The 25,914-nt window shown below is 40.6% G+C and overlaps 1 protein-coding gene across 7 annotated transcripts in view; it reads left to right on the plus strand.

The window, feature by feature from the left end:
• The window catches only part of LOC147260201 (transducin-like enhancer protein 4), a 34,105-nt gene extending 10,678 nt beyond the window's left edge, over nucleotides 1-23,427 (plus strand). For 3 of the 7 annotated variants that reach the window (XM_086206659.1, XM_086206661.1, XM_086206663.1), the window contains exons 5-20: nucleotides 1,457-1,519; nucleotides 5,755-5,829; nucleotides 6,099-6,300; nucleotides 7,041-7,057; nucleotides 12,245-12,367; nucleotides 12,596-12,649; nucleotides 12,752-12,904; nucleotides 13,533-13,665; nucleotides 14,010-14,197; nucleotides 14,870-14,946; nucleotides 15,067-15,316; nucleotides 15,441-15,688; nucleotides 16,599-16,746; nucleotides 18,585-18,735; nucleotides 20,344-20,420; nucleotides 21,312-23,427. In XM_086206659.1, the coding sequence (XP_086062785.1) occupies nucleotides 1,457-1,519; nucleotides 5,755-5,829; nucleotides 6,099-6,300; nucleotides 7,041-7,057; nucleotides 12,245-12,367; nucleotides 12,596-12,649; nucleotides 12,752-12,904; nucleotides 13,533-13,665; nucleotides 14,010-14,197; nucleotides 14,870-14,946; nucleotides 15,067-15,316; nucleotides 15,441-15,688; nucleotides 16,599-16,746; nucleotides 18,585-18,735; nucleotides 20,344-20,420; nucleotides 21,312-21,419 (2,067 nt within the window). In that variant the 3' untranslated portion in view covers nucleotides 21,420-23,427. The remainder of the gene's footprint in view (nucleotides 1-1,456; nucleotides 1,520-5,754; nucleotides 5,830-6,098; nucleotides 6,301-7,040; nucleotides 7,058-12,244; nucleotides 12,368-12,595; nucleotides 12,650-12,751; nucleotides 12,905-13,532; nucleotides 13,666-14,009; nucleotides 14,198-14,869; nucleotides 14,947-15,066; nucleotides 15,317-15,440; nucleotides 15,689-16,598; nucleotides 16,747-18,584; nucleotides 18,736-20,343; nucleotides 20,421-21,311) is intronic. The other 4 variants (XM_086206660.1, XM_086206662.1, XM_086206664.1 and 1 more) reach the window with 3 other exon arrangements.
• Nucleotides 23,428-25,914: the final 2,487 nt, after the last annotated feature.

The raw sequence follows: 25,914 nt of genomic DNA on the forward strand, positions 1-25,914 counted from the left end.
ACTGACACATGATAAAACTAAATCTTCTAACAATGAATGTAACTTCCTGAAGCTGTTCTGTTTCTGAACTGTAAAACAACATTAACCACCACCTATAGCGCTGCATTGTTTCATTTCACGTCCCCATCACGGAAAGACCTTCTGACTTTCTGTTGCCGTGTGGTTTTAACAGACCACCACAACCTCATCCGGTGATCTCTTGGTCATTCCATTTATTCTAGGAAATCGGGTTGTTGGGTCAACTTGCAAAGGTGGTCTCGCTTCATGTGTACTCGAGTACACTCAAGTCAAGTGTGAACACTCTTGTTCCAAACATGGAGGTGGACTATTATTTACAATATGAATTCTTGTGTGTGTGTGTGTGTGTGTGTGTGTGTTTTTAGCTGATCGCTTGAACAGTGTGGATGCACAAGTGTGCTGTTGTACACAAAGTACTCTCTGTGAAAGATCACAAGTATTTGTCAAGTAACTCTCATCAAAATAGATTTCAATAAAGTGTGTGTGCGCAGTTGTGTGTCTGTGTGCGTGTGTGCTGTCACTGTTTCCTTGAAGTAATATTGTACCAGTAGCATCTTAATGTCAACTTTCCTAATTGCTTCAGCAACTTAATTACATTTGTTTCTTATATTAAATTGAACTATTCTTGAATTGATTAGACGGTCATTAGTCTTTGGCATCTTGGCAAAAATCCGGATAATCACAGCATGCACCATTTTTTTGGAGCAAGTTAATAAAATAACTTTTGTTGTTAAAAAAAACGACACAATTGGTAACGAGCATCTAATCATCCCACACAGAAATAAGTAAAGCTGTGGACATTTTAAGGACTAAATCTTCATTCGTCCTTCAGTCATTTACCTTCATTACCTCCTTTGTGGTTCTAAATTCACCACAATATTGATAGCAGTGGCAACAAAGTCTGGCTGTAAATCGCTCTGTGGCTATGACGGTGCGCACTTATGAATGTGCTGCTGTGTAGTAACAAAAAGGAGGTTAAAACAGGTTTGTGCATGTTGATTTGAGTGTTTAAGTAAAGAGTGTTTGGAATCTTAATCTGGATTATAATTAATATCGTGTTTGATAATGAAATGAAACAATTAAAAGTTTTGCATAAAAACACGCTGTACGATAATGGTGTTAATCCTCATGGCTTTAAATCACGGTGTGTCTGGTTTTATTCGTGCCATACTCCTATTTCTTCTTCTGTTTATTGTACAATGTGACTTCCAGTGAGTTTAAAACAAGCATCAGCTCATGGCGCTAATGTGAAAGCTCTCAGCAATCAGTAACTGTTTCTCATCCACATACAGCTATTTCTGTGAATTCCTGTCAGCCATAACTTACATTCAAGACATAAACTGGGTTGATGTATTTGTAGGACGTGTGCAGAGGATGTCTTGTCAGTCGGTGACTTTGTAGTTGTTTTGATTTATGTGCCCACCTCTCTGTCTTGCAGGCGGAGATTGTCAAACGGCTGAACGCAATCTGCGCCCAAGTCATTCCCTTCCTGTCTCAGGAGGTAAGAACCAAATGCCTGTCACTGCGAGTTAAGAAGGAGGTGGGTGAGAGAAAGAAAGCATGTGGAAAACCACAGAAGGAGGAGAAGTATGTGGTGGATTGTGCACAGCAGACAGATATGGACGCGCGTGCGCACACACACACACACACACACACACACACACACACACACACACACGCATGCATGCAAACAAGCATGTACAACATACACACAAACAGATTATCCTGGGTTTATCCCCCTGCTCAGGATAGGCAGATATGCTCTGAACTTATTAAATGTCTCCCACTAACATATGCAGGAGCTTGCCGTTGAGTGTGTGTGTGTGTGTGTTTGTGTGTGTGTGTGTGTGTGTGTGCGCGTGCGAGTGAAAGAATTTTTTGTATATTTGTCCACCTGCCTGCACATATTGTGTCAGAATTCACTTCAAATGTGTGTAAACACAGTGTGTTTTTACTGTATGCTTATTTATGGAATGTTAAGGTGTGTATGTGTGTGTGTTTAGCTGATAAATCCTTCCTCTGGAGGAGATGACAGTGTGTGTCTATGTGTAGTGAGGGGTGGGAACAGCAGAGAGGAGTGTGTGTGGACTCCAAAGCTCTCCTCCAGATTAGCCGTGGATTAGAAGGGTTTAGGGTGGATTAGGAATAATGGCATTAGACTGTGGTGCTGCTACACAGCTCGGAGGCCTGGAGACGGGGGAGGCAGGGAGAGGAAGGAGAGGAAATGGCTTTTACTGCTTTGTTTGGATTCACGTTCTCGCTTGCTATAAAATGTAGCTCAATCCTAATGGTACTGTGCAGTAATAATATGTGCACTGTGTTTGGGAGAGCTTAGATTTTATTTTTTGACATTTTCAGATATTGTCCTTTCATGCTGTTTCAAAAAGACTCACAGTTTGCTTGTTTTGACTGTTAAGATGATATATTGGTCATAAACTAGTTTATATAATGATCATATTTCTGTGTAAATCAGCCATTGCAAATATAATCATGCATATGAACCTGTACAGTTAAAGTTTGGTACAACTCTCCATGATACTGGTATAACAGAATTTTTTTGTTTTAATCATTGCTCTGAAATTCACACTCAATCTAAATTTGTAATTTCGTCGCAACCTTTTTTCGTTCACGGACTGAAAAGTCCTTATTTGACTTTTCATTTAACTTTGAAGTTACAGTTTTGCAGGCAATTATGTATTTGAATGCACTTGCATCAGCAGTGAAACTCAGTTACCATTTTGGCAACAGTATTGGTATATTTGATGTCATTAGTGATGCACAATAATATCAGCACGTCATCGGTATCGGCAGATATGAGCCGCTTTTTGAATATATGCCCAAATATTCACTGATCTCAAACAATTAGGGGTGTAACGATTCATTTTAACAATGATTCAATTCGTGTCACGATTCGTGGTTACCCAAAGGATTCAAGGATGATTTTGGTTCATGTAGAACGATACAGTCCGGAACGATTCTGTGACTTGAAATCGATTCAGTAAATTTTTAGCCAAAAATTCTGCCAGTGTGACTGTGAAATAAATACCTGGATACTGGACAGTGCAGTTGAAGTTTCCTAGCTTCCTGTTGTTTCTTGTATGGGAATCAGGCATAAATTAATTACCGGTATGTATGTAAACAAACAACAAGTTAACAAAAATTAATGGCAAACGCATTCACGTTTTATTTAAATAATGTGCACCCAACATTTCAGGTTGAATTAACAGGAGGTTTTTCATTTCTGCTCTCAGTTTCAATACTACATTTTCAATAAAAGTACATTAAGTGCAACCAACAGTTTAACAGTAGGTTTACCTGCTACTTCTGCTTTTGTTTTGCAATATTCAAATAGTTCAATATTTAAAGTCAGATTTAAAGTGCAACCAACATCTCTTGTGGTTGATTTAACAGTAGGTTTTCCTTCTACTTTTGCTTTTACATATCCTCCAAACAGCAAGCGACTTATTTAGAACGGCTCCATCTTTGCAAAAGCCGATTTTGGCTTGATGATTTCTTGCTCGCCGGCTTCTCTTCTGTCATCCGCCACGCTACATTTTGTTGTTCTGAACTTCACGCTGCCGCTGGTGCGTGGCATTTATATAAATTCTACTGTGCTTTAATGTAATGTTTTATTTCCTAGTATCGATATAATAGACTGATGATGTTTTGAAATTATTTTAGATCGATTTATCTTCTCCAGAAGGCCAACTTGTCGAGCACAGACGATGCAGTTGGATCAAACGGATATAAATCGACACGTCAATGTAGTGGATGAATCGTTACACCCCTAGAAACAATGTAGTAATTAGGATTTAAAGGCTTTTCCAAATGTTTTAGAAATATTTACAATGTTTACACGTGTTTTTTCAGTATGTACAAAATAGAAGATCATATGAATGTGTTTCTAAACAGACCGTATCGACATGTTGGTTCCCAGTTGTTCAAAAAAAAAAATCAATTATTGGATTTTGCCAAAAAAAATCCTATGTTTTGGGTCTGTAAAGCCAGCTGTAAATCCAGCATAATATTCTGCAGTAGCTAAAAATAATCTGATCATTTTAATAATATTCCTAAAGTTCAAATTGGAAAATTACCAGCCAAGCGTCAATGGATCAACTTACTGTACAACTTACTGGATTTCTAAATGCTTTTACAAATGTAGTGAGTTTTTGATTTTTCCAGTCTTGTATTACCTCGTTTTGGGTTGAAGGAAAAGTAATTGTACCGGTTATTTGCAAAAACAAAAAACAAAAAGTGTGAAAACTTATAATAAAAGCATGTAAAACTAATCTTATGCACACTTTCCTCCGCTTTCATGCCATGAAATGCCACAGTGGAGAAAAGTGTGACAGTAGCTCCCCTGTGTATTGAATACCGAATTGATTTGGAGTCAAATCATGACCACAGTTGAAAATGGTGTGGCGACTAAAGATTATCACCCCTGGCAGTTGCAGACACTTCAGTAAACACAAAGATCTTAAAAGAGTTTTAATAAATCATGTGAACTAACAAAGCAGATTCGATGGTTAGATTGTCTCATGTTACAGAGTAACATGGTGAAACGAAAAGCTTCTGTAATACACTTCAAATGGCAGATGAATTGTTGGTTCTTTGAATTTCCAAAGCTGCAAACAAGCATTGTTTTACAATTGTGGTCCAACCGATGGATCTGTTTGTGTGTTTGTTGGGTTCTAGCAAGGTTAGCGTCTGCCAGACTCTGTCGACGCTAACCTTGCTGAACTCAGGTTCATTTCCACACCTGATAAGCTCTTTCATCTTTGGCCTTCTTTGATGTTTGGCGCTCCTGGATGAATCTCTCTCTCTCTCTCTCTCTCTCTCTCTCTCTCTCTCTCTCTGTACCCTTTAGATGACTTTGCCTGGTTTGTTGTCTGTCTTTTTGTTTTTTTTCTTTCCCTCGGTAAAAACGTATGTGTTTGTTGTATGCAGGGCAATTATGGCTCGAGTTGTTCCATAAGCATGTTAATTGACACATTGGTGGTTGGAAAGCATCTTCTTTTCTAAAAGTGCTATATACACCCAGTTATTTAGAGGCTTTGTATTGTTTGCATATTGCTTTCGGATGCGCATGCAGGTGGTCTACCTGCCGCTGTGCCGTTGTGCTGGCTGGCATTGGTGTTTTACTCCTTTAATCCTGGATCATCTCTGGAGCAGCAGTAGGAGCCTTGTTTCTCACTTGCACTGCCTTTTTTTTTTTTTTTAGACTGATCCTGTGAAACTCCAGGATTCAAGTGAATGTTACAATTGCAACCAACATTCCTGGATTGGTGAACACACTAAAACCAGTGAGCACTGAGTCAAACTTTTCCCTCTTTTTTTTTTCTCAATTTGGAAAAGCAGCCTCCATTTCCTCAGTTAAGGAGTAATAACCATCCCAGGAAAGGTGGAAGAGCCAGACCACAATATCTGGCCACATGGAAAATAAGGTGCTCACCACAGGTTACAGGAGGGAACGCTCCGTCAGGTTGCTGCCCTGAACCTCACCCAAAAAATGAAATCAGCTGCTTTGATGCTACTTGGAGTTGGATTCCAGATGAACTTATTCAGGAACCAGTCATGACATTTTTGGAGCTGTCGGCGATGCCACACAACTTCACATCACATGAGATGAATTTTATTAGGTGGGGGTGGGGCTGTTTTTTGTTGTTTGTCTACAGAGGTCATAATCCACTCAGTCAGATTCTAATGTTAAGCTGTTGTTTATTCTCTTTACCTCAGCATCAGCAGCAGGTGGTGCAAGCAGTGGAGCGGGCCAAGCAGGTCACCATGGCTGAACTCAATGCTATCATCGGAGTAAGTGCATTACACACACACACACACACACACACACACACACACACAAACAGAAGCTGCTGAAGGACAGATCTTTCTGAGAGCAACAGTTGGACTAATTTTCACAATAAAAATGTAAAACGCATTTCTTCACCACTATGGTATTAGGTGTTTTTGTGTTTTTAGTCGCTGTGGCATTTCTATAAAAGTACTTATTGAATACTTGGATGTGCTTCAGTGCTGTGGATTTACAGTTGTAGCGTTAATCAGCTTCTCTGCGTGTGATTCAGCAGCAGCAGCTCCAAGCTCAGCACCTCTCCCACGGCCACGCCATCCCTGTCCCACTCACACCCCACCCAGCAGGCCTCCAACCCCCTCTGCCCCCCGGCGCCGGTACAGCCAGTCTGCTGGCGCTCTCCTCGGCCCTCAGTCACCAGCTGCCGCTCAAAGATGAGAGGAAACACCATGACAACAATGGTGAACACCCGAGAGGTAAGGCCTGCTCTGAGGAAGTGTGTGTTCAATCGTGTACTTCTGTCCTCTTGCTTTATTATTTCCCTCTACCATAACTGTGAGAACCGATTGCAGGTAAATGAAAGTTAAAAATAAAAAGCTGTATGACTTTTTTAAAAATCTCAAACATAAGTAGATGTTCATTCTTTTTCATAGTCGTAATTATAAAAGTTTCTTCTGCCCAGTTAGATATGCACGTCAGTCAGCGTTAATTATAGAATGTCACCAGTTGTACCGCCTGACCAGTTTACCGTGAATGCTCTCAATGAACAACAGTTAAAAGCGATTTAAAACTGATTTGTTGGATGCCGTTTTTATTGCTCTAATAAGACTTTTTCATGCACATGCGGAGCACCTTTAATTCTTCTCCGAGTTTGTTTTGAGCATTTAATAAACAATCAGCTGCTCATTACACCCTCATGTGTTGAATTTTGTGTTGAACATCGTGTTGCGTTCTGTAACGTGAAGTTAGACAGCAAGTTTCTCTCTGCCAAGAAATTAATGAACTTTATGTCCAGCTCATCTCTACTTGGAGCTTTAATTAGAACCTTAATACGAAAGCATCGGGGGTCCAAAGTTAGTAGTGTTTGCACTTTTGGATTTTTTTTTCAAGTCAGTAGGTGATGATTCACAGTTAATTTACATAAATGTTTGCTGCTCTGACATCAAATGCCTGATTCAATTTCCTTTTTTCTGGCTCTTCACCTCCAACTCCTCAGAGAGAGACTCTGTTAAGGTAAGTCCTGTGTCCTTTTCTTTCAGTCTTCCTTTTGTTCGTTCATTCTCTTTGTCTTATTCAGCTATACACAGTAGATCCCTTTCTATACTATCTCAACTTAGCTGGAGAAAGATATTTTCCAACTGCAGCAGCACCGTCTCCTGGCCGCAGCATTACTTATCAGATTTCTCCGCTTTTTTTTTTTTTATATCCCCGACACGACTGCCAGTAGCCAACATCAAATATTAGATTTGACTGCTGCTGCTGGACTTTGAAGTGGATCATTAAACTAATATTGTATTGATTGTAATCTTTATTGCCATGAATCTAGCGGAGCGTTAGCATCCAGCGATTCAATATTTATTCATTTAAAAAAAAAAAGATGATGTGATTTAAAACATTCTGGTAAGTGCAAATGGAGACAAAGAAGAAGACAGAGAAATCAAAAGAAAGAGAAACCCCCAGATGATGAAAAAAGAGCCTGGTTAGTGAAGGAAGGAGGCAGCAGAAACACAAACGTTACATCCAGTGCTTGTTGTAATTAGTCCCTTAAGCTGAGCTTTTTCCCAAGGCAAACATTTGGTTTGTTGAATACTCAATGAGCAGATTAGCATTTCTTTATTCCAGCAGCCTGAGCTCTACTGGCAAACACACGCACACACTTTAAAAACTCACACATGCATAGGTTTAGCAGGCTGCATGTTCTCTGGTGTTTTGGAGTAGGTGGAGACAGGCAGAATGTTTAATATGTTATCTCCTGCCCCCCATGTAGTCTATCCTCCTCCTCACACACTCAGAGCTGTAGGCACTGTGATGGGAGCGATTAGCAGTGTGCGCTTGTGTGTGTGTGACTGTGTTTGTGTGTGTGAAGTCGTCAGAAATCAGCAGTAAAGATAGAGACCCGAATGATGAATGCCTTTCATTAGCGCCCTGCGAAACCACACGGGCGCGTGTATGCGCACGCGCCGCGCGCACACACACACACACACACATACACACACATACACACGTACACACACACACACACACACACACACACACACACACACACACACGTAGAGCTGCTCTTTGACATGGCGGCCAACAGTCACTTCATGAAACCAATAAGCCCCTTGTCAGTGGTCTACAGTTGCCTTGGCAACAGTCCACGGGGTACAATGTGTGTGCAAATTGCATGAACATCTGTGCCTTAATGTCCTTGGTGTTAGCACCTCACACACTGATGAAGGTATGTGGGTGTACGCAGCTCATACGTGTAGGTTCTTATTGTTGCGGTCAATTATTTAGTCATGGTGCGTTCAAGGACTGCACCTCCTCAGGCCTATTGTTGGGTTAGATTGAGTGCACTCGAATGAAGCTAACTGTTGGCTCAGTTATCAATGTCATTGATTTTTACCTCCAGCGGGGTTTTTTATTTCCCTTTTTTTGGGGGGGTGATGCTCCCTGTCAGTCCAAGGTGTGATGAATCACTAGGTTTATTGTCGCAATCAAAATAGAATTTTTTTTTCTTTTTAAATGCATTGAAGTGTAATCAGACAGACGCAATCACTTCATCAAATACTCCGGCTTTGATTGACGTTGAAAAGAAAGAGCTGGTAATGATTCTGAATGAGGCTTTTTACATCTGTTGGAAGTAAGCATCAGAATTACTGCATGAATTTTACAAATGCAAAAACTTACTGATCACCACATTTTCTCTGTGTTGCAACATACGCGTTTCACACAACATGTTTCCTAAGTATGGTAAACAAAGTATACTGGTGTTTGCCACTGGTGAATAAGATTTACAACCGAAGTCTACAAAAAATGTCAACAGGATTTTGATGCTGCAGTATTGTAAAAACATAGAACCGAACACTAGGACGAGACGACCTGGGTTCAACCAAATGACCTAAACTGATACTTAATAAAGATTTTGGTGTTTGAAGCTCAGTATTAAAATGTAGAATCTCCATGTCCAGGGTTAAAATTCAAATCAGTTTGCTTTCAAGCTCCAAGCTTTTGTCCTTGTGTGCATAAAAGCTGAGTTAATTCCTGCCCTTAAAGAGAACAGTGCAGAAAGAAAAGCAAACTGCTAAGGCCCATTCATGACACATTTTTTTGGATGTTACAAGTTCATTAAATTGAAGCATCACAAGATGTTGAATTTAAAATAAATTTTAAGTCAAACAATAGAACTATTACTGAGAGTCGTGAGTCTCTGGGGGCTTTTATTTTTGGGGACATGAGACAAAATGTGTGTAACTAAATATTCAAATGTCACTTGTGTGTTTGGGTTTGACGTTGATTTGGGGACAATGACATGTCTGGTAAACAACAACAAAAACTCCTGCTCCTGATAAGGGCCAACCAATGGGCTGACAGTATCTGCTGCAGGTGTATTATGGGCTTGATTTCATCTTTGATCACATGCGGTGGATCACATTATTGTATCTAGTAGTTATTGTGGTGTATGATTGACAGGAGGTTTTTCCTTGGTTTCTTTTCATGCAAAGTCTGTTATTTGAAACCTGCAATTGATGTTTAAATTTTAATTAATAATTAATTTGTAACTTTTTTTTAAACAAAACTGTTAGACGCACCTGTGGTCTAAGTGCTAGAGAAGTGAACGGGTGACCATAAAATCACCGCTTCCACAGTGAATTCAGGTGGTTCTGATATGGATATTGCGATATTACATGTTGGACATTAGATGCCATTGATGTTTGATATCGTTATTTTGTGATGATGTTGTTTTTCCAGTTTAGTCGAGTCATTTTTTGACTCACCAGAGAATACCTCTTAGCTCTTTTACCGATGATTATTTAGCAAACCTTTAACTGCGTTCATATTTAACAAAAGAGACAACGATCATCCATGGTGTCAGTAGGGTAATATTGATGTGCAAAATGCATTTAACAGAATTTGTGCTTCTTTTGAATCTATATTAGCAACTCAAACATCTTGAGATATGCTGGCCCTGATTTTATGACGTCATATTTGTTATTTACGCGAGCATATCTCTGATCATTAGAGAGGCACATACAGTTTCAAAACCTAAATAACAATAATACGGTGGACACTGCAGGTATCATCCTCAGGACTAAATGAATTAATTTGAAATGAGAGGAAAATATAATTATGATGTGCTGTTAAATGACTTCCACCCAGGAACAGCGCACAGGTCTTCACACTCACGGTTCTTCATCTGCCAGCAGGGCTTTCATTTGTCTCAGCAGTAAAATTAATTTGCCTTGATGTCTTTGAGAGAGCTAATTTGCCGGCTAATTAATCTAATCAGGCTGGAGACAGAAAGAGAGAGAGAGAGCGAGAGAGAGAGAGCGAGAGAGAGAGGTGGAATCAACCTGCTCTGTCACACTATGAGACAAACACACCTGTGCACTCATTGAAAACATTGTTAGCACATGCGGAGTACTAAAATGTAAACACCTAAAAGGGCCACACCACCACACATACATGCATAAACACATACACACGCATGCTGAAATGCACGCACGCACGCACGCACGCACGCACGCACGCACGCACGCACGCACATACTCCTCCCTCACAGAATCTTTGTCATCAACACTTGCAGCACGGCAAAGGGCAGTGGAAAGGTTACAAGCGTGAGTTAGTGGAAAGGTCGAGTTAAAGGTCCTGCTTTATTTTTCTTCTCTCTGTTCGTCGTCTGCTGGGCAAGAAGAAGGGAGCGAGTGAGAGAGAGAGAGTGAGAAAGACAGAGGGAGAGAGAGAGAGAGAGAGAGAGAGAGAGAGAGAGAGAGTGACCAGGAAGGACAAGCTGAGCAAGAGGGGAAATGTTAGTTGACCTTATTTTGATTTTCGCTTCTCAAAGAGGATTAATCCTTCATATTTAAAGGACGTCATTTTTCATTAAGAAGAGATGGAGATCAGTGGACCTTCCCACCCTCTCTCAAAAAAAAAGATCAGTCCGCAATAGCCAATCTCTGAAGGATGCAGCTCAGTATTGAAGCTTAAATGGTGCATGAGCTCTAAAGTGATGTGGAAACACTTGCAAACACTGTCTGCACTGATGACATTGCTGTGCACTAAGAACCACATTTGTCCCAAAAATAGAAGCTCAAAGCAGAGGTTTGAGTCTAAGTTTTAGTCTACTTACTTCTGCTCTTCACTCAGATTAGAAGTCTATTCTTTATCTAGTTTTCCCTCGATTTATCTTATCTCTTTCTTTGTCAGGTGATCTTAGTTTTCTTTTTTTCACACTTCCACGGCATTTAAGAGCAACTTTTATGTGTTTCACGCCATCTTGGACGTTCATATATATATATATATATATATATATATATATATATATATATAATGATGGGGCTTTTTTTCACAACAGGATTGTGAGGTACTCGCCATGTGTTGTGAATGTTTACGGGAATAGCACCCTTATCCGACTTATATTTTGCAAAACTAACAACAATGCAGAGCAAACAGAGGTGAAGCAAAATGGAATGCAAACATAGTTCCGGTCCTTAGTATTATGGTACTACTAGTAGTAGTAGTAGTAGTAGTAGTAGTAGTAGTAGTAGTTGTAGTAGTAGGGTTACCTAAGTTGTACAGATCAGAATTTAAAGACCAGACAAAAGAAACTTACCAATTTACACGACCCTGTCCTGTAAAGTATATCTTATCATGGCATCAATGTGTTCCAGATTTATTAGCGTCAGTTTTCAGAGCTGCTATGCACTGTATACCCCGAAATTGGAGCACTTGAAAGCAGTCCTACAGGGGCAGTCAGAACATGCGTTAAGGTACAGGCGGTCTTAAAATAGGTCTTACGGTGTACCCCTATGTACAATTTCTGTTTATTGGTAGCATTAAATTATAATTCACCCTAATTATTCTGCAATAGAATATGTTTTTTTGCTTACCTTGGCCAGGATCTGTTGACGCATTCACTAAAAATGCATTTTAGTTTCCATCCCAACACGTCAGAGTTGAAAAGGATTTTGTGTTCATTTAAATTACATTAAGAAGAAAAATGAAAGGAAAAAATTGCAGAGAAAACCGTGTCTCGAGGTGATGGAAAGATATTTTCCTCACAACCTCTAAGAAATGGAGAAATAGACTTATTTTTTAAGGACCTTTTTTTTTTTTTAGACAAGTCCCTGATAAGTGTGTAGCAGATGTATTTAATATTAGAAAAATTATATTTTCTTCAACTCCTGTTCAGTGTACAGTTATTGTTTCTTCCAGAGCTCATCTGTGTCTCCGTCCGCCAGTTTTCGGAGTGGAGAGAAGCACAGAGGTCCAAGTGATTACTCGTCTGACAGCAAGAAACAGAAGACTGATGATAAGGAGTTGGGCTCTACACGCTATGTAAGTTTAAGTTCAAGGGAAAGTTAATTATTTTAACATTTGAAAGGAAACATACAAGTGAGGTATGGATGCATTCTGTTGTAAAATATGAAAGGGTGACTAAGGAATTAATAATAGACTCCTCCTCTCGAAATATAACCAAAAACGTGGTTTCTTTTGAAAATTTGTCCGAAAAGAGCTCTCACAATTAATTATAGCGTGTACACTCTTGGTGTGGGTTTCTCCCAGGACAGCGATGGCGAGAAGAGTGACGACAATTTAGTCGTGGACGTCTCCAATGAGGTACAGCACTGGGAAAAAGTCGTGTCAACTTTTATATTTCTTACTTATTCTTAAATAAATCCATCTCACGCTCTGTTTTCTGTTTCTGCTCAAACACCACAGGATCCAGCTTCTCCCAGAGGAAGTCCCGCCCACTCTCCACGTGAGAACGGATTGGACAAGGGTCGCCTTTCGAAGAAGGATGCGCCCCTGAGTCCTTCCTCTGTCGCCTCCTCCAGCAGCACACCTTCATCCAAATCCAAAGAGGTAAATTTGGTAAGTCATTTGGGTAATTACAGCTTCTGATCTTGTGTCTCATCATTTATCGGGGTAGTTTTCTATTCATAGGCATTTAGAAAAATGTCGTAATGGCACAATGGTATTGTTTCAGGAAGTTATAGAAGAAAATGTCCGGTAAAATAGAAGGCAATAACAGGAAAAATGTAGGAGAAAACCTTGGGTTAGAGGCAAAACTATCGTACTCTACGAAGGTTGAGAACCTCCCCCCTCACTCGTGTGTCTCTACTGTATCTAAAGCATTTCTTTTACCTCAGTCTTGTTATTTTGCTTCCTCCTCTGTTTCTGGTCATTTGAAAGCTGCATGTTGTCTCCTCTTTTATTTACTTTTAACATTATGACATATGGCGCAAGGGCGTGCTTCAATCATTTTGCAATGAGGCCCTGTTGTGGCTCATTATGGTACTGCGATGGATTTTTATCAGGTTTAGAAAGCATGTAAAAGTACTTAAGATCCTGTTTTTTTAAAGAATACTTGTAAGTGTCCTGATGTCATAAAAGAATCCTGTCTTAACTTTTATGCTTTTCATGGAGATCTGCTCCACCTGTTTTGATTGAGATGTTTTTTTTGTTTTTTTGTTTTTTTTTGGGGGGGGGGGGGGTGAAGAATGAAAAATCCACAACACCTGTTTCCAAGTCCAGCACCCCCACATCCCGTTCTGAAGCTCCAACTCCCAGCTGCACCACCAACCCGGGCCTGAGGGCTGCACCCACTAAACCACCAGGAGTGGAGACGCTGCGTAAGTGTTGCGTCACCTTCGTTGAATCATTAGATAAAAGAATCATTTCAATATCCTGCAGTCATTCTTGATGAAATGCTGTATTGGTGATATTTTTGTTCCTTAATTCAGACTATTTAATGGATTAAACCATGATGAGTTGAATCATATTAAAATATGTTCTTGTCAGCCAGCAGAGAAAGAGCTATTTTCATGGAAAGTTTTGTATTTTGTTGCCTTTTTGGTCAGGATACAAATAGATCAGAGCCTTAACTTAAAATTCAAAAAATTAATGTTCTTAAAAAAACATTGTCACGCTCCTCCACACATAGATGAATATCCAGTATTTGTTAATTTTGTTGTAGCTCCTGGGCTGCGAACACCGTTGGCAGTACCGTGCTCGTACCCCAGTCCATTTGGAATGGTCCCTCACCTCGGTATGAATGGCGAGCTGAGTGGAGCGGGAGCAGCCTACACCGGTCTGCATAACATCTCCCCACAGATGAGCACAGTGGCTGCAGCAGCGGTGGCAGCATATGGACGCACGCAAGTGGTAAACAAACATAGAACAACAAAAACTACAAAATCAGTCTTTATTTCTCCACCCAAAAAGAAATAATCAACATTAAAGAACTTGTCTCTAGTACTCAGACTAAAATGGAACTAGACGGAAAGTAGAAGCCTTTTATATTAATGCAAACCAGCTGAAACCGTCACGTTATATATGTGTGGAAATATGCCAGAATTTTACATGTGATTAAAAAAAACAGAAACCATCATGCAATTTGAAAGGAATTTAAAAAATGAAATTCGAGGATGCTGCAAAATGTAATCAGTTTATCCACGATCAGTAATTAATATCCGCCTGGTAGTTTTTGTCTTATCATGTTAACGGAGAGTAAACAAATGCTCCGGAACCCCCTTGTTTGACATTTTTAATTACGCATCAACTACCCAGTCAATGAGGTTGGAATACTTTGTTTCCTGGTTAATTTACTGTCAGTCTTTTTCTTACAACAATCTTAAATGTGATTTATACATGAAGGATTAAAAACTAATCACAAACAAGAGGAGAAATGTTAGCCTGGAGGGTGTTCTGATTGACAGGTAGCTGGTAGTGACGTAATCCTTTGTTAGTGGGGCGACATCTCTGCTGACACAGATTTTCGGAATCCTCTCTATTGTCAGACTGACACATTTTGATGTCACTTTTCATGTTCTGTAGGTTGGATTTGATCCTCACCACCACATACGTGTGCCTGGCCTTCCCCCCAACCTGTCTGGCATTCCTGGCGGAAAACCGTATGTTTTTGTTGTCTTATAGGAAAACAGTTACACCTATCATATTGTATTTTCTGTTGTTTCCCATGTCAGCCTCTTTTCTCCTGCCACCCCTTAATACTCCATGTGTCTTTCCTCTAGAGCCTATTCCTTTCATGTGAGTGCTGATGGACAAATGCAGCCTGTGCCTTTTCCTCCGGATGCACTGATTGGCCCGGGCATCCCACGCCATGCAAGGCAGATCAATACTCTCAGCCACGGGGAGGTGGTGTGTGCTGTCACCATTAGTAACCCAACCCGTCATGTTTACACCGGTGGCAAGGGCTGCGTCAAGGTGTGGGACATCAGTCACCCGGGCAACAAGACCTCTGTATCCCAGCTGGACTGCCTTGTGAGTGCACTTAAATGACCTTTTGAGTCACGCCAGTGCAACAATACCGCATTAAAGTCACAACTGTTTTATTAGGGTGTAGTTTTTTTTTTTTTAAATGACTTCTGCGTGCTTGCACCATCAGAACAGAGATAACTACATCCGTTCCTGTCGTCTGCTTCCTGACGGACGGACTCTCATTGTTGGAGGCGAGGCAAGTACTTTATCAATCTGGGATTTGGCGACACCAACTCCACGGATCAAGGCAGAACTAACTTCATCAGCACCTGCGTGTTACGCTCTGGCTATTAGCCCCGACTCCAAGGTCTGCTTCTCTTGCTGCTCTGACGGAAACATAGCCGTCTGGGATCTTCACAACCAGACTCTGGTTAGGTAAGGAGCTGGGGAGGGGGACAGTTGACTGTTATGATGATGATGATGAAGAAGAGGATGATGAAAAGAAATTGAAATCTACCATTACTCTTATGAATTAATCAGTGTCTTATCCAGACCCAGGCTTAATTTGTGTCTTAACCTGGGTTATCTGCTCTGTCACTTTTATTACTTTTCATTGAAATTAAACATAAATTGTCTTTGTGTGTCAGGCTCTGTGAGTTAGAGTGCTGGCTAAGCGATGTGTTGCCTTCCCAGCACACATAAAAACACTCTACATTTTCAAAGAAAGGATGAAATGTTAACTGAAGTTGTTGAGAAACAGCATGCACTCACATTGCATATGATCAGATTACCAAACGGGACAAGGTTTAGAAGGTAATCTGAGAAAGTATTAGTGATACTGCAGAGCCTTATCACTCTCACTGATACGGGATGTAGTTGAAGATTAAGGCTACTTTAGTAATGATGAATGAATAAGTTGGACACCTCTTATTTGCAGAGGGAGACAGACAAGCCACACATGCAAATATGCCCTCGTGGCACTGATAAAAATCCCTCGGAGCAATCTCATGGAATGAATGAGATAGATAAACAGATAGATTGACCTGAACCACTGGAACAGCACCCTCTCTGTGTTTCAGGACCTCATGATTTACAAATTAAGCCCTGGTGGAGGGGCAAATAAAAGCTCTTACTGTGTCACCCAAAGCTTTATATAACGCATTCAGGAACAAAAAATCACAAATTACCTTAAATAAAACGGAGGCTAAATTGACAAAAATCCCCAGTTTTTTTATATTCTGGGGTTTAACGGGATATGATGCTCTACTTTTTGTGCTTTTGGGTTGGTGTACGCCATTCTCTATTGAGGGGATGAAGGTTTATGTGACACTGTGTTTCTCTGCAGGCAGTTCCAGGGCCACACCGATGGGGCCAGCTGTATAGACATCTCTAATGATGGGACAAAGCTTTGGACAGGAGGTCTGGATAATACCGTCCGGTCCTGGGACCTCAGAGAGGGACGTCAACTGCAGCAGCATGACTTCACCTCACAGGTAAATGGTAAACTTTTTACCTCATGTCAGTGGCTCAACTTGACTCATATTTGGCTCACCAGGATGTCATGTTTTGTGCACAGAACTCCCCTCAGTGTACCTGGCAGTCACAGCGGCACTGCAAGAAACTGCTCTGTCATTTTCAATATCACACACACACACACACACACACACACACACACACACACACACACACACTTACTTTCAAACAAAGAAACATTTCTATTTACCTGTACGGTTTTGCCACTTGCCATTTAATCACCCAGTGAATTAAAAAAAACCATTGCAACTTATAGTAGCTTGGCAAGATTACGTGTGAAGAGCCAGTTACAATTTTTCTCTGATATTCAGTTTTCACATTTGTGACACAATCCCTCACTTCTTGCCTGGTGAGAAACCAAAAAAGGTAAATAGGATTTAGCACCAAGTAGTCGCAGATCCGTTAGTGTTGCACCAATGCCTGCTGCTAACAAATCAGTCTGCCCATTGCTTGCCGAGCTCCATACAAACCAGTGCAACTGTCTGACGTGTGAAGGCTTGGATAGATCCCCTGCCAGCGCTTTGTTTGACACTTAGGAACATGTTTAGCCCGTTGTATAGATTGCAGCGTGATTGTCGATTGATTTTGCATTGTATTCTAATTTTAGTATTTGGCAGTGAAAGTAAAATACAGAGAGTGAAGAAGCAGCCGGTTGGAGTTGGCGATGACAGCTCAGGCTTTGTTATATTGCAGTAATTTGCATGTTCAGTACAGAACATATAACCTACAGTGAAAGCTCTGGTCTTCTAGCTTGTCCTCAAATACCTTTAATAGTAATAATAAGAATAATGGCAGTTAGAATGGTGTTTTTTCTCCTGCTGAATAGCGGCAATAATGGGCCATTATTATCTAGAAAGACCCATTTCACAGTGCAGCACAAGAGGTGAGTGTGCTTTAAAGAGAGCTCAGAGAAGGTAGAAAGAGAGATTGCTTACAGTGTGGCTATGCTGTACAATAATGTTTTTTCTGAACCCCCAAAAGAAGCTTCACATAGTCAATTTGGCAACAAATAAATGTATAACGATTTATCAAGGTTTATCACAATTTCATGTTTATCCTCAGAATCCACGATTGGTCATCATTACATGTAAAAAAAAAAAAAAAAAAAAAAAGTGAAATTTGGATAACAACTTAGAATTTACCTTCTGAATTTCATCTCCGGCAACTCTGATAGCGCTAGCAGCACTGTTGCTATTTTAAGAAGCTCAAATGACCAAAATGGATTAACATGTATAAGATGGGAATGAGAAGCATATGTTGGACCTTTGCCAGCATGTATAAATATGTTGATATCAATATCCACCCACACAGACATCTAGTATTCACATGTAAGTGAAGAATTCCTGCATTAGCCAGTTAATGAGATGATCGTGCATCCATCCATCCATTTTCTACCACTTATCTTGTTAAGGGTCATGGGGGGGCTGGAGCCTATCCCAGTAGCCTTTGGGCGACAGGTGGGGTTCACCCTGGACAGGTCGCCAGTCCATCACAGGGCCAACACATAGAGACAGACAACCATTCACACTCACAGTCACACCTACAGTCAATTTAGAGTATCAATCAGCCTCGTCCCCTCTTGATGTCTTTGGACTGTGGGAGGAAGCTGGAGTACCAGAGAGAACCCACACAGACACAGGGAGAACATGGAGACTCACACAGAAATATCCTGTGCCCGAGCCGGGACTCGAACCCGGAACCTTCTTGCTGTGAGGCAACAGTGCTGACCACTGCACCACTGTGCCGCCCATGATTGTGCATATGAACTATTAAATGTTTCTACTGTGTGTCATTACAGATCTTTTCTCTGGGGTACTGTCCAACGGGCGAGTGGTTGGCAGTGGGGATGGAGAACAGTAACGTGGAGGTTCTACATGTCACCAAACCTGACAAGTACCAGTTGCATCTACATGAAAGCTGCGTGCTCTCGCTCAGATTTGCCCACTGCGGTAAGCTCATATTTTTCTCAATCGGTTATTTTTGATAAGATCTTAAATAATTGATGTGCATTATTCATTAAACCCTTTAGAATTCATTATTAGGCGTAAGACTAAGAGTAAGTAATAGCCAGATTTGGAGATTCAGAGAAAAGAAAAGTAAATTAAAAAAAAATCCATCCATTTTCTAAAAAGGGGCTAAAGGGGGGCTGGAGTCTATCCCAGCAGCCTTTGGGCGAGAGGCGGGGTTCACCCTGGACAGGTCACCAGTCCATCACAGGGCCAACACATAGAGACAGACAACCATTCACCCTCACAGTCACACCTACAGTCAATTTAGAGTATCAATCAGCCTCGTCCTCTCTTGATGTCTTTGGACTGTGGGAGGAAGCTGGAGTACCAGAGAGAACCCACACAGGAACAGGGAGAACATGCAGACTCCACACAGAACGATCCTGTGCTCAAGCCGGGGCTCAAACCCAGAACCTTCTTGCTGTGAGGTGACAATGCTGACCACTGCACCACTGTGCCGCAATTTTTACAACAATAAGGTCATAATTTTCCTGTTTTGTTTTTTTGTTTTTTTAAAGAGCGGTATCAGAGGAGCAGTCTCGTGCTGAGGGTCATGGAGTGCTTTGTAAATTTGTACTTCACTGCTGTTTTTTTCACATAAGGAAATCCATCATCTTTTTTCACATCAGCACCACTTCATCATCATTGGTGTCTGGACTTAACAAAAAATATGCAAGAAACTGCATGTATTCCGAAAACAAAACAACAACACATGAGGACGTGGCACAGTGCCGGAGACAGCTTGCGAAAGAGGCTTGCACTCTCGCCCGGTTTGTTTACCTCCTTTCTAGGTACCATAATATTATCCTTTTTCTCATAAAATTAAGATTTCTTCCTGATGCTCCCAAAAAGACATTTTTTTCCTCAGTGTGTCCAAAATACTCTGTTATAGAGGTGCGATATTAAGTATTGGAGATTAAAATGTCTGTGTGTCAGGTCACGTGCTGAGACCACTGACAAGGGAATGCGTGGTCTGTTTGTACAGGAACACTTGCACAGATTATTTGCGGTTCCAGCAACAAAATATCATACAGAATAAATCTATAAGAAAGGATTGTTTGAATCAACTAATGCATCGAATGTATTTTGTTAACTGTTGCACCAGTTGTGATCCGCAGTAGTCATCATTTAATTTATCCTGAAGTCACCTGTGTATTTTGAACCATTAACATTGGGTTAGACTAAATGCACTAAAATATTTGAGTTGTCAAATGATACTTTTAGCCATAAAAAAACTGCAATCTTAATCATCCTGCCAGTGTTTTGGTGTTGTGTTTATCCTACCAAGTCCTTCAGGGTTTAAAATGAGCAGCTGGTGTTCAGCGGAGGTGAAGGATTCCTTCCAAATCTTTTTAATATACACATTTTTTCCAAATTGTTGACCATGTTCAACAGAAGCACCTGCTCCCCCCTTTCACACTCCAATTGAGAAAATCTTCTTTTGACTGAGTGTTACTTTACCTACTATGTAACTGAGTCACTTTGGCAGTTGTGGCAGGTTAAAAAAGTGTTTGCGCTGCACCTCATGTACTCTTCCTTCCCCTGCAGGGAAGTGGTTTGTGAGCACAGGAAAAGACAATCTGCTCAACGCATGGAGAACCCCATACGGAGCAAGTATATTCCAGGTAACCACGGAAGAATACTGTATATGAAGTGTTGCCTGCAGCTTGGTAGGAAGGGCCACGTGCATTAAAGTCTGTGCCGTTGAAGCCTTTTGGCTCTTGCTAAAAGAGTTTGAACTCAAGTGTATCCATATTTTTTGTTTTGAATTTCATTTTAACTGTATTAGGTCATCATCAAGGTCCTTCTGATCTGTGTATCTTCTGTGCAGAGAAACTGAGGGCAGCTGCGCTCCGACATGCAGTGTTGAACTGCATAAGTGTTTATATTTTAACCACCAAATAAACTCCCATTTTTCTTAGAAAAATGATGTGTTAACATCCATTTTATATTGGTAATTTTTTTTTTTTTTTTAACCATTTCACTTTTATCATCAGACTGATCTTTCTTTCAGTTCTACATTTTCAACTGCAGATCTTCCTTTGTATCCCTACCCAAGACAACACTGACCGACCCACATCACCTAAAGGGAGGATACCTTATACTGCCCTCACCTCCTTTTAATGTAGAGTAGCCGTGAGGTTACCGATTTGGAGGAAGTGTCTTTGAGTTCAAACTCCTTTGTACTTCTAAACCTGAAGCGTTTCTTCAAAGATTGTGATGAGATTATCAGTTATAGATCGGAGCTATAAAGATAAAAAATACACAAAAGTAGAACAAGTAAACAGAACAAACAAAACCATTAAAAAAGTCACAAGTGTTGGAACAAGTAGCCTTTATCTGCATCTCCAAAAGCGTGCAGCTGCAGTCTTTCTTTGAAAACATTAAGTTCAGAAAGCAATCATGTCTGTTCAACATGTGTCCGTAAAATGGCTTTCAAGTGAGTTTTTCTCAGTTTCTAATCTTTTTACGCATATTCACCCCACCACCACCCCACCCCCCAACCCCACCCCCAGTCAAAGGAGTCATCATCAGTGCTGAGCTGCGACATCTCCATAGATGATAAGTACATTGTGACCGGCTCAGGAGACAAGAAAGCCACTGTCTACGAGGTCATATACTAAGAGCGTGGCAAGGCCGCCCTCCCCTCCAGGCGCTCTTCGATGTCTTCATCGCTGTGTACATGTATGTATAATACGGATCTGGACGGAACAAACCAAACACTTTGATTTTACTCGGACGATAATTTTTTTGACTTCTTGGCTGGTCGTGGATCAAAATGAACAAGCAGAACCAAGCACAGAGATTTTTTTTTAAGTCAGATTTTGCTTTTGTGTTTCAAGTGAACGTCCATTTGTCTTGAGAGGATGTTGTTTCAATATTATAACATTCCTTTATGTAACACTGATAAAAAAAGCTTCTTATGAATGTGTTTGCATAGATGAGAAACAACACATCGCTCATATATTTGCCTATAAACTATGTGTGCCTGGATGCTTTAAAAGTACATTAGGGCAAAATTAATCCATCCATCCATCCATTTTCTACCACTTATCCTGTTAAGGGTTGTGGGGGGGCTGGAGCCTATCCCAGAAGCCTTTGGGCGATAGGCTGGGTTCACCCTGGACAGGTCACCAGTCCGTCACAGGACCAACACATAGAGACAGACAACCATTCACACTCACAGTCAAAACTACGGTCAATTTAGAGTATCAATCAGTCTCGTCCCCTCTTGATGTCTTTGGACTGTGGGAGGAAGCTGGAGTACCAGAGAGAACCCACACAGGAACAGGGAGAACATGGAGACTCCACACAGAAAGATCCCGTGATGGAGCTGGGGCTTGAACCCGGAACCTTCTTGGTGTGAGGCAACAGTGCTGACCACTGCACCACCCTGCCGCCCGCAAATTAAATCCTGGTTCATATTTTGGATTTATTCCACAACATTTCATCAAAATTCTAACACTGGAAATAGTTGAAGTCTTCTTTGTGTTTGTCGTGAGTGTGCAGACATGCTAATAACACTGCCCTCATCATTCATGTACATAATGTGAAGCATCTTGTGGATGTGACATGTAGTTCCAAGCGAGTCCAAAGCTTTACTTAAAATCAACTACCTGTGGATAAAATTGCCATTTCTTTATGATTACATTTTGATGAAGTGGTGTCATTAACATTAGCTTCTGAGGTGATGTGATTTTTTTCTTCAGGAATGTTCTCATCCTTGCTCTCATGCACAATATTTCAACACCGAATACCAAATCTAATCTCCAAATTTAAAAATAAGCCTTCCACATATGAAAACATCGCAGCTTAATTTAGTGAGTAATGAATGCTTAGCATTGTGAAAATCTGTGGATAATTGCTCACGACACCCGAACTACTATTACTGTAGCTCCCGCTAGGGCTGACAACAAAGGCGTTGTGCTGAAATAAGCTTCTTTTTTTTCTTACTTGCTTTGAGTTGTAAGAGAAGAGGTTTGTGAGAGGGAGAGCTGCTGCTAAGCTAAGTTTAGCATAGCGACAAGAAAGCAGGAGGAGACAACAGGGCTGGCTCTTATAGTTCTCCTCACTACATTATTTCATGTGACTGCATATTGCACAATCGTGATGTCATAATTCAGACAAAATCCATCCACAGACAGACATATAAAAACCTGCCAAAGTACTCCAAACTGCCTCTGTGGTAGATCATTGTGTCTTCAGGAGGACACACGCACAGACACAGGCTGTGGCACCATTTTGGTACTGGGGCATCTGTGTTGTCCAATTCATAAAACCTCTTAAAATACAAAATTTTCCCACTTAACAGACTTTAAACAGATACTTAACAGACATTATACAGATGGTAGTATTTTATATTAAGGATAGATGACTTTACGCAAAGAAAACGTAAGATTATTGGCCAAACCCTTCGTCAATAAACTATCTGTGAAGTATAAGCTTAACTTTTATCACATAATGCAGGACTTTCTGCAACCAGTAATGTATGTGATACAGTATCATGTAAAACTCAACTCTGATCTCCAGTATGGTCAAATGATGTCCGAAATTGTTATGGTCAAACATGTCTGTGTAGGTTCTCATTCATCCAGGTCATCGTAGATCGAAGCGAAGTAAAATCTGGTCAACTGGACGTAAGTTTATCTTGAAGACGATTCACCTCTCATCCGAGAGGCTTCTTCAGTTCTAGTTCACTAGAACCATCACAGGGCCATCACATTCTAGTGAACTAGAACTGAAGAAGCCTCTCGGATGAGAGGTGAAACGTCTTCAAGATAAACTTACGTCCAGTTGACCAGATTTTACTTCGCTTCGATCTATGGTCAAACATGTACTTCTATTTCTCCAACTCATAACCCCCCCCCCCCCCAAAAAAAAGGAAAGAGGGGCTGATTTTATTTGAGAGTTCACAAAGGTTATTGATTCCACCATTAACCTGTTATTCATGAGTAAAAACAAGAGCAGGTCTCTTTAAAGGGCCACTGAAATGATGATGTAATGAAAATGAATTCTTAATTCATTTCCTCTTGGATTCCTTCTACTTTGCTGGTAGGTCATGAACCACTACATGAATCAGAGCGATATCAGTGTTTCCGTCAAACTCTTCGACAGTAAAGAAGTTTATTGCCCATTAAACTATGAATGCAGATTGTGCCTTTTGACACAACTTTTATTTTGTTATCTCCCATATACGCTAAAGGGTTTTATTAATTTTTTTGTCGTTGTGTGTTGCCATGAATCACCTTCTTAGTAAGATGTCAGCTCAGTGTATGTGTGTGTGTGTGTGTGTGTGTGTGTGTGTGTGTGAGTGAGTGTGTTTCTACCTCGTGGGCGTTTAACAAAGTAAGCAGACTGTCCTCCGTGCCCTCACTACTGACTGGCCTTTGCACTTGGTTCTGCCGCCTCAGCTGGACTGCCTCCAACAGAGAACAGGAGGATAACCAGGGCTCCATTTCCTGTCTGGATTTTGGTTCCAACATTTTTCAGAAAAACCAAGTGGTCAGCGATATGTTTGTGACTTGTTTGCTTGTAGAAATAACACAGTGCCTTTATGCTGCTACGCTTCTGACTCCATTTTAGTCCTGCTGAGTATTCAACTACACTATGAAATGTGATGAACGTCTCTGTTGGAGAGATTTTCAGACTTCTGTGTTTTTGAGTGTACACCTTGCAGCATCTGAGGGGAACAACACTAACATAGATGATTACATGTTGTTCTATTGTCCGACCTGATTTGTTGTTGACTGTTCTGCTGAAAACATGCATGTGAAACACCATAATAACTACTGCTGTATGGTTTTGGTTACTCTCTACTGTTATTTCTTTCTGCTTTGAAGCTTTGATGCCTTTTTTTTTTTTTTTTTTTTTGCAAAATAGTTACCATGCCCAAATGACCCTCATCCGCCACATCCCAATGGAGACCCTCAGAGCGTTACCATGTCAACTGTCTTGGCTGTGTGGGAGCTCATGTTGTGCCTGAACTCAACTTCCTTGTTATTGCTCATATTGATCCATAATTTCACAATGCTTATGTAGAAATGAGGATTAATGAATTAATAGACAGAGTCAAATCGAAATAAGAATACATCTATCCAGCTATTATTGTAGCTGAAATCCAGCTGACTCGTAACATCCTTTAATGTCAGAGAAGATGTCCGTGCACCGGATAGGTCTATCATTTTTAGTTGATGTCAGATTTTTAACGTTCAGTGTACATGTGACATCAGCACTGGGTGCCTTCAAGACACCCTCAGCTGGCAAATCGAGATGGAAAAGAAGGCAGTAGTGAACCAAACTAGGTTTTCCTGTAGTACTCATGTGATACTGCTCGAATGCGGTTCTTTCCTGCTTTCTTTTTAACCTCTCACAACAGCACCCCCTCACAGAAATGACTGCCTTATCAAAACATGACCAAAACGAAACTTTTGCATACACGAGCGAAGTCTTGACACTGTCACCGGAACTAATGAGGTTGTCTGGCACAAACCTATTCACATGATGCTCCAATACCAGTAATAATTTTCACACACTGTACATCGCTTTTCAAGATTGATTCTGCACTGGAATTTTTTTTCTTAAACGCCAAGAGAACGTATAGCTGGTTATTTATTGTGATGATTATTCAATTAATCCCCCACATGTGCGGTACAAGCGAATTTCTATCAAAGGTATCATCGGATGCTCTACACAACATCTTCACCGTTTTATCAGTTTAGAGATTCGGACACATGTACATATGACCGAAGGAGTGTTGTATACTGTAAAAACAGCCACGTCCTGTTATTGTGAGAGAAAACCTTTTGAATGAATGTATTTCTGGTTTTTCTTTCTTATCTTTTTTTTTGTACAGCCGCAAGCAGTGAAAGACTGCTGGTGTATCAGCCTGATACTGTTTTTAATTATTTAAAATCGGAAACATTTCCGTGTTTGCCGCATTTACACTCACTCCCAGATTAAGGTTGTTCGCTCACGTTGTCCGATTTTTTTTTTACGACATCGAATACCCTGCAACGTTCACTTAGGTTGATGATAAGAAGAAAAAAAAAACAACACTTTGGTAGAATGTGTGTTAATGTTAAAACTCCAATTTGAATGTCCTCAGCTGATCCTGCTCAC

The sequence above is a fragment of the Aulostomus chinensis genome, chromosome 6 (assembly GCF_037954235.1).
Source record: "Aulostomus chinensis isolate RoL2024-O1b breed Wild chromosome 6, RoL_Achi_v1.0, whole genome shotgun sequence".
NCBI classification, from domain to species: Eukaryota; Metazoa; Chordata; class Actinopteri; order Syngnathiformes; family Aulostomidae; genus Aulostomus; species Aulostomus chinensis.